General features: G+C 46.5%; 1 protein-coding gene across 3 annotated transcripts in view; it reads right to left on the bottom strand.

Annotated features, from left to right (window-relative positions):
- RNF130 (ring finger protein 130) overlaps positions 1–12,190 on the bottom strand; it is a 133,795-nt gene that overhangs the window by 35,953 nt on the left and 85,652 nt on the right. For all 3 annotated transcript variants that reach the window (XM_047854283.1, XM_047854290.1, XM_047854298.1), the window contains exons 4-7: positions 11,718–11,789; positions 9,818–9,900; positions 2,271–2,367; positions 18–222 (exon numbers count right to left, since the gene is read on the bottom strand). In XM_047854283.1, coding sequence (XP_047710239.1) covers positions 18–222; positions 2,271–2,367; positions 9,818–9,900; positions 11,718–11,789 — 457 coding nt within the window. The remainder of the gene's footprint in view (positions 1–17; positions 223–2,270; positions 2,368–9,817; positions 9,901–11,717; positions 11,790–12,190) is intronic.

Below are 12,190 nucleotides of genomic sequence, written 5' to 3'. Positions count from 1 at the left end.
CACAGGGCCCCACTTACTTGTTACTGCAATGTTGATCTCTCCCGTTCTAGGAGTGAGCTCCCCATCCTGAGGAAGAGGCGAGATCCCCGAAGTTCGAAGTGGCTCCAGGCCAAGGGAGTTGTCACTGGCGAGGTCACCTAGGGCTGATCTTCGGTTAACTGCTTGGGTTCTGGTGAGCCTTTCCATATCAAATGCTACGTTATCAGTACATGGCAAATTTGGCTGCAAAACATTTCCAGATTAAAAGTACTTATAAGAATAACAAATCTTTTAGAAAATTCTAAATGTTTGATACCCTGTTGAAAAGACTTCAAGTTTTTTTTCCGTGTGGTTTCCTCTCATTTCTTTCCCCACTTACCCTTTCTCACCCACAAGTTTTTCTGTAAAAGAAACAGATTTCTTCCCAGAAATTGGTGAAAAAGAAAACTAAAATCCACTGAAGAACCAAGAAAACCAGATACTTCATCTTTATGAAGAAATGACAACCTTTGGTGGACATGGCTCACAGGCACAGGGGTTGTTCAATACATTACAAAGCTGACAAACACTTAAAATGTGTCGCTTTGGCTCTTCCATCAATGTGGAGCGAAAGCAAATGACATAAAATACTGCTTTCATCCTATTAACTTCTCTGTAATGGCATTTATCTGGCAGTCAGTTTTTAAACGTCTCCTACCTTTAAACACAAGGAAAGCATCCAACCAAGAGCAGATCAACCCTGAAAAGACCTTGAATCGTAAGGGATCTGTTTCACAATCTAAGAATCTAACCCTGAAGGAGAGTTACAGAGCTGCCTTGGGGCCAAAGCCTACCAACTAAAACATGGATATGAGAATCTTCTGGTGTAACAATACGGATACTCGGTTTCCCTAGCAACCTTCAGTTCTTGTAGTAGACAGCACGTCAGAGGCAGAGCTGGGAAGGATGGCTGAGAGAAGCTGAAGTACAGAGAGTGACAGCTGACCAAACCCAGAACAATGGCTTCTCAGCCAGAAGAACGCTGTTCTAGATCACCCCAGAGCCTAAGTACAAAAAATGACAGCACAGTGCAATAACTGATGCTTATAATGATACCCACTCAGAAGAGGTTTATTACGGCCTTTATATTTAAAACCATGGTAGCCTGTAATAGATTTTAGAAGGGTTTCATTAAAAAACAGAAGGGAAAAGTATTAGTACTTCAAAAAATAGGACTTAAAAGAAAAACCAAACCAAACCACCACCAAGGCTAGAGGCAATGAAAGGAGATTAAGTTAATCCTTCCCAAAGTATCTGCCACGTCTGGTATTGTGGAAGATGCTCTATGTTAAACTCCTCAAAAGGAGTGGGTTTTGTTCCCCAGGAGATGTCTGGCGACGTCTGGAGACATTCTGATCGCGTGACCGGTGTGTTGTGCCACTAGCATTCAGGAGTAGCCAGAGGGGCTGCTAGGAACCGAACAGTGCACAGGACGAACCCCCACTGATGGAATTATCTGGTGGTGCTGAGGTAGAGGAACCCTATGTTAAACGATGTCACTGATGTGATCGCTGCAGATGGGAAGATACAAGGGGTCATCACTGCCCCACGGGACTGTTAAGCTGTCATCTGATAGCGGATTTTGAATACGACTGCTTGGATGTGCTTTGGGCTGCAAGGCTACCATGAGGAATTCTTTCGGTGGGCCAAACTCAACTTTTGGTTCTTAAGGAAATCACTCATCCACTCTTTCCTGAGACCAGAGAGTACTTTGTTTTCCTCCAAAAAGCATTAATTGTGGACATATACTTCTCTTAAGGAAGTCTCCACAATCCTCAGTCAGTGCTGAAGTTGTCTGCACAGAACCGGACTAAAGGCCCTGCCCAGAGCCAGCACCGCCCACCACCACTACTGGCAACTGACCAAGGCACGCAGGGGAGCAAAGCCAGATCCAAGGGGAAGGAATGTAAGTGAGGACATGTGATGCTGAATGCAGAAAAAATTACTGCATAGTCTATATTCTAGTCCTTAAAACAAAATAGTGGAGTGCAAGAAAACCCCATCCATCTCTCCTATGGCGGTACTTTACCACAATCCAGCACCCACAGAAAAGCACGCTTGCCAGTGGACTAGCTCAATCCTTTATCATCTCTTCTGGGACTTCCCCAAGGTGGCCTGGACTTTAAGTACTCTGGGAGAAAGACACTGCAAGCCGGGGTTCTCTGGTGAGATGTGACCATCCCGCTTGTGCTACGTTAGGCTGCACCTGGAGAGGACACCACACGGACGCAGTAACAAAATAAGAAACATACCACAATTCCCAGGGCCTTCAAAATATTAAGTTTGCACATTGGACAGGTACAGTGTTCACTAAGCCAGGGATCCACGCAGGATTTGTGGAAAACATGCCTGGAAAAAATGGGAGACTTGTATCACAAATTACATGCTAAACAACTATTAGACCAAAAGAAATGGAATTTTTAGTCAGTTTCTCCTCCTTTTCCGACATATTGGCAAGTCCCAAGAGACAAATATTGGGGATGTACTAATACACGGCTGGCAGAAAATCTCCTGAATCCAATCTGGATGACGAGAACTGTAAGTAGTATTTGGCAGTTCGGTCTTTTTATTTCACCATTTGAGGAAACTTAGGATATGTATTATGAATGAAGAAGACAAACTATTAATCAGTTATGTTTTCTGTAACAGCTAAAGTAGAAAAACGCAAACTCAAGAAGATATGAAACAAGAGTCATATGAAGTTTTCTGCAAAACTATGAATTAGTTCCATGGAACTCAGTTTAAATGTCACTTAAAACATTTTTACTTGTTTTTTAAATTAAAAATTCTTTTTAAATGTTCATTTTTTGAAAGAGCAAGTGGGGGAGGTGCAGAAAGGGGGAGGGAATCCCAAGCAGGCTCTGGGCTGTCAGTGCGAGGCCCGACACAGGGCTCGATTCCACAATCTTGGGATCACAACCTGAGCTGAAACCAAGAGTCAAGATGCTTAACTGACTTAGCCACCCAGGAGCCCCTTTAATTTTTTTTTTTTTTTTTTTTTTTTTTTAGAGAGAGATGTACGCACCAGGGGAGAGGGACAGAGGGAGGGAGGGAGAGAGAGAGACAGATTCTCAAGCAGGCTCCACACTCAGCAAAGAGCCAGACATGGGGCTTGATCGCATGACCATGGGATCATGACCTGAGCTCAAATCAAGAGCTGGATGCTCAACACACTGAGCTATCCAGGTGCCCCTAAAACATTATTTAAAAAGACTTCTAAGCAACCTATGCTAAATGTATGTAAAGGCTGAAGGGTGGTTGGGAATATTCTGGGGACAACTGCACCTAACAATTAGGTAACACTGAGCCAGAAGTTTTCAGTGGAAATGTTTTGGGGAGAGAGAGGATGGGTGATTTGCTCTTGCTCAGGAGAGTGGAAGTCACATCCTAGCAACTGAACCTAAGTCAGTTGTGGAGAGTTTAGCATTCTTAGAAAAGGGACGTTGCACCTTTTGGAAGTGAGAGAACACTTTGAGGGAGCTGTGGAAATCATTTCTCAAGTTCAAGTACTCCCCATGGCAGCTCTCAGAGGTTGAAATGAAGCCACACAGAAGCCCCAGAGTCCTGGCCAAACAGGGAAAGAGGCAGATGCTGGGACCTCTGCCCAGCACCTTGAAAGAGGCAGATTCAAGCACCTTTGGAGTAACTATACGTGGAGTCTTGGGATAAAAGAAATGTTAAGAAAGATATCAAATTGAAACATGGTATGCCTTTAAAACTTTGTCAATTTATAATTTATATGTGGCTTATAGTTATATATAGCTGTTCAAAAAATTGCAGTTTTGATAAAAAAAAAAAGAGGTCTAAAGAACTCACTGCTTTAACTGGGATTTGGAAGAAACATTCATACCTACAGCTTCAATACGAACAACACGTGTGTGCCCACCTGCTGCCACTTGGTGACCGTGCACTCAATTACTTTGGGTAAGAATAATGATCATGAAGTCTGAATTTATCCATCTCGTGGGAAGCCTGCAGATAAAGCAATGAACTAGAACCTCATCATCCCTGGAGGCTTTTATTTAAACCTGCAGGTTTCTACTTAAGGGGTTAAAGTCACCAAACCATAGGGGAGCTTGAAATTCATTTACAACACACAAGGCCTTGTCATGTCTGCTTCTTGTTCCTTTTATTCTCATGTGAGAATGCTCCAAGAGTGCTCCCACCCACAGCCCCCCCCCCCCCCCCCCCCCCCCCCCCCCCCGGGCGGGTGTTTTAAGAGCTGGTGTTTGCTGTAGTCTGGCAGAGACTAGAACAAGGGTTCTAATCTTTCTGGGGATTCAGATCCCTTCAGGTTGGCTAAGTGACAGATCCTCCCCCTTACAAGGGTGCATCTGCCTAACCCCTGGCCTACAGACCTCTGAGGGTTTGGTTAGCATTGGGTAGAGGTGGGTGGCTGGGAGAGGCGCTTGAGGCCAGTTCTGCGATGGACTTTGGGCAGTTGGCAGGTGACAGGAGAGCTGAGGTTGTGTGACCTCCGTGGGGGGAGGGCGCTGACTTTAGCCAGCTGTTTGTGGGGACCTTGGTTTCAGCAAGCAGCAGAGGCCTGGGGGCAAATGGTGGTTTGCTCTCCCTCTTCCCTGTCACCTCCGTCACCTTTTTCTTAACCTACTGTCACCCCCCTTCTTTCCGTTTTTCTTAACCTACTGCCTTTCTTTTTTATCACTGGTTGTTCAGAAAGAATAAAAGTTATAATCCCATATTTAATTTTTAAGGCTCCATGAGCTGAGTATTCTCTGCTTATCTGTTCCTTTAGTTATAAATGCATTTTCTTATGCATTTTTTTTCTTATGTTGGACCTTATAGGTTTGTAGATGCAAAAGAAAGCGTCTCTCCAGCCCCCCTTGGGTACTGTAATGGACAACAAAGACTAACTGGGTCTTCAGGGACAAACTGAGAATGTCTCCCTTTCCTAGCTAACTCAAAATCCGAAAAAAAAATTTTTTTTCTTAAAACAAACAAAAAAACTTTTCTTTTTGACTATGTGTCTAACCCATGGCTCTCCTACTCTTGACCCCCACCCCAGTCCGCCACCTGCCCCCTCCCTCCTTTGACACATTTCCCAACAGCTGAGTTCCTGTACCTCCCCTGGAGCGAGATGGGGAGATGGCCAGCCTGGTTCCCTCAGCATTTCCCTCTCATCTGAACACAGCTGGGCAGCTTTCCTGTTCCCCTGGGGCCCCCTGACCCCAACCCCCTTGGGGTCGCTGCTGGAATCTCAGTGAGTAACTGACCTGTGCTCCTTCTTTCCCTCATCACCCATGTCCTTACCCTCTTGCTTCACTGCTGCACCAAGCTCAGCCTGGTGGCCTCCCCCTTCTTCCCAGACACAGTTCTGCTGCTACAGTGTGTGACGCCTTCCTGACTCCGCTGTGTGGCCAGCAAGCCACAGAGGTGGAGTAGGGAGGGGGGCAGGGAAGGAAGGCATACTCTACCTTGTGAGGCTGTTTGGAGCAGTATGCAACAAACTGTTGTGGAATACTTAGAAAAGCACCAATGGCGTGCAAGGGAAAGGTACTATTAAACATATACTCAGGCAAAGTTAATGGTAACGTTTCACATGACAGAACGAGTGAGTGGGCCTCAGGTGCTGGCACGCCCAGCACCCGTGACCTCGGACTAGCTTGCACGTGTACCACGGACATCTCACCGGAAGGCAGCTGGGGCCAACCAGACTTTGAGAAGCAGCCCTTTGAGAGACTCGAGTAGTCAAAGTACACACACACAGAAGCATTCAGGACAGAGAGGTGGATAGGGACAGGGATGGAAGGCAGGTAATGGGCTGAGGAACAGGGAACCATGGGAAGGACAAGCAGATCACAACTTCAACAGAACAGTTCTTTATTCTTAGAAGAAATACCTTGGGGTACAGAATGCAGAATTTATGGAACACGAAAGAAACAAAACCAGCAGAACTGCACTGCATACGGTGTCCGCCCCCTTTCCTCCTTCCCAAACCAACAAAAACTAGAGAGAGTAGAACGATGGCTGGGGGTGGGGTAAGGAGTGCACACTAAAGGGGAGTTGTTTGCACAGCTCTGCAGCCTCTTGGTGCCATGTAAGAACCTGACAAATATAAAAGGACCTGGGATTACTAAAGGTCAGAGATGAGAACTCTCCCCCCTCGCTGGGCCTGGCAGCAGATGCTATGCAAACAGGCGCTCCTTCGAGGTGGGGCACCACAGCGATGCACCCCTCTTAGCACCCAAAGTGGCATCTCGGACACATATTTATCCAAGCTGCGGCACTCCACTTCTGAAAAGTATTTTTAACCACTAAAAAATTTTGTGGCTGACCTTTAAATCAGAGGTCTAAATAAGGCGGTAGTCTCTAGGGCATGCTGGCGAACATCCTAGATGATCAGCCGTAATCAACTGACACAAGCAGGAGGCCCCAGAGCAATGCCAACCACCATCTGTTTGCAGTAAATGAACGTGACAGAGGACGAAAAGTAAAGGTCATGCACCAAAAAGCCAGCAATCCATGAGGGCACTGCTATCGATAGAAAGTTCAGTCTGCAGACAGGCTGGTTGAAAATCAAGGATGGACAGAAACAAAGGCACCTAGGTTTTCTTCTTCCCTTACTCAGGTGAAGAAGGTTACAGCGAGCACAGATCCTTCCCTAAATCTGGGGGTGAGGGGAGGGGCCGCAGCGTGGTATTTGGAGACAGATTAAGAAACTGCTGCAGGAAGTGCTTGCTTATGTCGAGATGCCAGGGATAGAAAGAACAAAACCTGGCAGGAGTAGACAGTCTACAGAGCAAGGTCCCTGAGGAAGGGAAGGGGCACATCGGAACAAGGGGGTCCTCCTCCACCCAGACAGGAGGGGACGCTGCAGGCGTGGCTGGGAGGCAGGTGCACCTGAAAGCGTGCTGTCAGGCAGCTGAAAATTTCAGTATCTAACAACCATTATTTCTTCCGTGGAGGTGATGAGGAAGCTCTCCAGCAAGAGTGAGGAACAAAGGGATGAGCTGAGGTGTTTAAAGGAGACAGAACACACTTAGAAGTGTGGCTGTGAGGAATGAGAAGAGCTGACTGGGAAAGGGAAGGGCTCTAGGCAGCACCCTGGGCCCAGCTGGGGGTCTGCCTGGAGTCCCGCAGGAGTCAGGGAGGTACCAGTGCCACTTGGCAACGAGAGCTCAAGGGAGATGCTCGGTCTCAAAGACCTACAGGTGAGAGAGGAAGGGCAGGATGTCCCAGGCTGAGGGAACAGAGTAGGCAGGGGCACAGGTCAGAAGAAACTTGAAAGTACTCTAGAGGAGCCCACCGGAAACCAGAGGCTTAGACAAGATTTGAAGTGAAGATGGGTATGTGAGCGAGGTCATCCTGTAAGGTCCGTGGTTCTCAACTGCTGACATCTGTGGTTGTCACAACTGTGTGTGGGGTGCTACCAGCATCTAGTGGGTGGAGCCTGGGATCCTGCTAAATATCCCACAATGCACAGGGCAGCCTCCCCCACCCCTCCACACCGGCCCCAAATGTCAACAGTGCCAAGGCTCGGAAACCTGGCTCCAGGTGAAAAGTTGTCAGTTCTGGTCCCACAAAACGTTGCTCAATGTGCAAAGTTGATTTTTACGTACATGAGAATTATGCTGTTGTTACTGTTTTGGTAAGGTGAATGGTTCTGCCAAGCATGTTGTGTGGCACAGCTTAGAGAAAGCTACAACTTGTTGAGGCTTAAGAAGTAAGCGGTACAGACACCAACCTGCTCCAAGGCAAAAGGGGAGCTCTGATATACAGGCAGTGGGCATGTCTAGTCCAGACAAGGACCCAGCATGGAAGACAACTGACTGAGGGAGCAGTGCCCTAACTACGTGTACAAGGAAGTGTTGCTAACGGTTGCCAAAATTGTAATACTCAAAAGCAGACCATGGACACAAAGGGTGAGAACCAGTTCTCTGGTGGCAGGAGCAGCCACAGGGATGGCTAAGAGCAGGCCGAGCTCTAGACTCTGATGGAGGGCATGCAGTTTCAGCATTGCTCAGGCACCTATTCAAAACCACACACCTGGGCTCCGTGATGTTTTTAAATGTTCCCCACTGATTCCAACACAGAGTCAGGTCTGGAAAGCACTGAATGAAGTTAAGAAAAAGGAGGACTAAGAACAAAATGCTGGAAAAGTCAATGCTTAAGGGGGCGGGGGGCATGGGGAGCAAGTTTCTGGAGTAATCCATCTTTGGCCAAGGCTCCCCTGAGGAAGACACCCTCTCATCAGTAATAAGCATGAATGGCTTTAGAGGCCTTTTGTGCTTACGTCCAGATGGTTCCTCTGGAGGAGGGACCCTGGCCTGAAATATGAAGATGGAATTTGGCTTCTTCCTGGTGATTCTAGTGTCAGAAGAAATCTGTGCATGTAAAAACATTTTTAAAAAGCAGCTGAGAGATGATAATGTTTTATAATGTACCTACTAATCTTTTTCCTGGTTTGTACTTGGATGTGTCTTTCCTTCAGCCTCATGTGACCAATGATGACAGGTGAAGGAAATCTAATTATATAATTACACAATTTAGTTTTCTATAGGACAGTTTTGTAGATTATCCTTTGTATGTAAACTAGACTGACCTGACTTCCAGACTCTGGTTTTCTGTTTCAGCATATGGAATTATTCTTGAGTTTAGGATTAAAAAAAAAAAACAAACCCACAGATCTTTCTGGGTTCAAAATAGCCTCATGGAGACAAATACTGACATTTATCTTATTTGCTCCCATGTTCCGTGTTATTAGAAGGTCAGGGTCAAGTAGCGTGTGTTTTAAGAGAAGGGAGAAGGAAGAGGAAAAGTCCTCGGTTTTCAGCGATTTTGTATTTTTCCAGTCAACACTCAGAATTGTGCGTCTTACTGTTTCACAATCCCTAGCTTGAGATGGCGCCGTGGCAAAAATCAACATGCTTCCAAAGAACATCTGCTCTTTTTAGAGAGTGCCACAATACAGGTGAAGACCCTCTTTCTGGAGGGAGGTATGTGGCTCCAGGTGTGGAGTGCCAACATTCAAGGCTGACCTTTATTTGGACTCTGCCATTTCTGGATTGTGTGGCCTTGGCATCCACTAGGAGCGTCACTGTCCTTCACTGTACGATGGGGAGAAAAGCACTGACCCTCTCCCAGGACAGCAAATTCTGAGAGCACAGAGCAGAGTGACTGGCCTGGAGCAGGCACACAGCACCCAGCAGTCCCCCACTGCTTGGGGGAAGCATCCGTCTAAGCCCCAGAGTTCTGGTTTCCACCACCAAGTGAGCATCACTGAGCCTTCGTCGGAGGGCCTAGTGATGTGCTCACATTTAATAGGGAGAGGAACAAGTGGCTGGTTTTGAAACCCATAAAAGTCACAGAGTTAAAAATTCTTGACCCTGGGGCACCTGGGTGCTCAGTGGATTAAGGGCCTGGCTCTTTGTTTCAGCTTACGTCATGATCTCAGTTTTGTGCGTTTGAGTCCCGTGTTAGGCTCTGTGCTGGCAGCGTGGAGCCTGCTTGGGATTCTCTCTCTCACCCTCTCTCTCTGCTCCTCCCCGACTTGCACTGTCTCTGTCTCTCTCAAAATAAACAAATAGACTTAAAAACATACTTTAAAAATTCTTGACCTTAATGCTCTTAGGCTATGATGTGTCCAGATGTTTTTTCCCCTTGTGTTTCTCAAGGCAGAGAAGTCCGTGCAGTCTATGCTGCGGTAGCACGGCCTGCTGCCGGCCACAAGAGCCATGGGTAAGGTGGCTCTCAAAAGCCAGTAGGATAACCACTCTGAAAGGGACACATGCAAACCACGTTAGGATTAGTCCTTTTTAAGCCAAGAAACCTGACATACTTGCAGGGGAGAATCCGGACAACATCATTCTGCTTATAGCTCTCAATGCAGACTGCGCAGTGATCAAAGTCTGGGTCTGTTTCCTGCAATGAAAAGCACAGGCACAAAAGTCACATGCTAAAACTAAAGATACACCTAAATAGAGGAGATACAATCCCGCTAAGAACTCTCCTGTGGCAACTATGGTAAGCAAGTAATTATGAAAAGTTATGAACAATTTTAATGTGTTTTCATTTGCTTACCTGTATTGACCCAAATTGCATCTCAACCACTCTACTTTGTTTTTAAACTATGTTGTAACAGTTAATACTACTTCTGTTTGTGAAGTGTCTCAGAAGTCAAAAAAACAAGATTCAAATCCACTATTACCTTGGACCATCCTCTCACCCCCCCTCCTCCCACTGCTGCAGCACTGTTCTGGTCCAGGTCACTGCACACCTTCCACAATGTGCATCTTCATCAGAAGGGTCGTGTGACCACATGTCTAAGTACAGGCAGAAAGGACAGTGAGCCCCCAAAAGACAAAGCCCCAAGGACGGGAGCTGGTCACAGATTTGGGGTAGAGCATGGTCATGGCCCAACTCATTACTGGGTCTTTATCAAGGGTCAGGAAGAGTCAGCAGGTGTCTGGTCATGAGGTTAACTGGCTTCCTTCCTCATCTGTGCTGGAAAATGGATTCCCCTGAGTTAGCATTTCCAGGAACCCAAGCCAGGAAGGGTGAGACACTTTGCTGTGTCGTGGCCACTTGGACTGAAACTTAGTGGGACAACACTTGGTAGGTCTAGGAGGTACAAACTAGGAAGAGGTATTGTTCTGAATAAGGAAAGATTGTTTTGTGTTAGCCTGAAGGACACAGTAGGGAGGGACAGGCTACACCAGCTCCAGGGAATTTTAGATTAATGTGGCTGCTGGGCCAAGAAAGCATTCATAGGGGTGACCACTCCTCTGGGGTTGGAGGGCAGCTGTTTTGATGCTGCTGTTATTTTCTGCAATGAAAAACTGGATATGGTGATGTCAAGGTGGTGGGAATAAAAATGAGTGAAGTCCAGAAAGTAGTGAAACTAAGGAGGATGGAAACTCATCTGAAATTATCCTCCCAGAGCTGTTTGTTAAAATGTGCCAGGGGGTAGGGCAGAAAACAGTTTGGGATATACGCCTTTAGAGATGCAACTTTTTCATTTTAGATAACTGAGTACATTGGATGTAGGGTCTAACACCAGGTTGCTACTTTGTCCTTATAGAGCAGAAGCGGGCTCCACGTAACTGGAGACCTGACTGGGGAATTGTTGTCAGCAGCTCTCAGCCACAGCCTCAGTCACTGCTTTTCTCATTCAGTCCCCAAGCCGAGGGCTCAACCCTGACACACTGTGGTCTTCCTTCCACCAGTCTAGCCTGCCATACAGAAAGCACCTTGCGAATGACACTCCTTCGAGATGTGGGCCTCCAGCTCTCTGTTTAACTGGCGAAGGGCTAAGCAAAGGAGGTGCGGCCAGGTTTCAGGAAGCATAGGGAGGAGAATGTTTATTCTTGGCCACTGAGTGTACCGACGGACCCATTAACTAGCATTCTTCCCGAAAGTATCCCTGGTTGCGGCAGGAGAAAGCTCCGTGGAACACCACAGCTGGGGTAACTAATTGTAAGTAGACCAAGGAAGCTGATAATGGCAGGAGCACCGAAAAGTCCAGGAAAGTCGAAAACAGCATGGAGGACCTTCAAAGGAGGCATGCTAAGTGTAAGAATTCAAGGGGAGGTTAGTTTAAAATAAAGCAGGGGTTTACCTGGAGAAAAGGAATCACCTAACAAACGAGACACAGATGATTAGGATGTATTCTCTCCCACCAATCGAAAGCAAAACTACTTTATTATTTTTACAGTATTAAGGTTATTTCACTACTATACCTTGTCACCCTTTTTTACTGTTCTTGTTGTCAATTTGCTGATGGCTTTCTTAGCGGCATCTCCAAGACGACGCTATGAAAATTACAAAGAGAAACAGACTTTAAATGCAAGATCTCTGGATAAGGTGTTCTTTGTTTTTTTTTTTTTTAAAGGTTTTATTTATTTTGAGTGTCTGGGGCACCGGGGTGGCTCAGTCAGTTAAGCTTCCAACTTAATTCAGATCATGATCTCACAGTTTGTGGGTTCAAACCCCGCGTTAGGCTCTGTGCTAACAAACAGCTCAGAGCCTGGAGCCTGCTTCAGATTCTGTGTCTTCCCCGCTCCCCCCCCACCAGCCCCCGCCCCGCCCCAGTCGCTCTCCTGCCTGTATTGTCTCTCAAAAATGAATAAATGTTAAAAAAAATACATATATGTTTGAGAGTGTGCAAGTGGGGCAAGGGCAGAGAGAGAGAGGGACAGAGGATCTAAAGCAG

The sequence above is a fragment of the Prionailurus viverrinus genome, chromosome A1 (genome assembly GCF_022837055.1).
Source record: "Prionailurus viverrinus isolate Anna chromosome A1, UM_Priviv_1.0, whole genome shotgun sequence".
NCBI lineage: Eukaryota > Metazoa > Chordata > Mammalia > Carnivora > Felidae > Prionailurus > Prionailurus viverrinus.
This window is presented reverse-complemented; position numbering and strand designations above follow the sequence as displayed.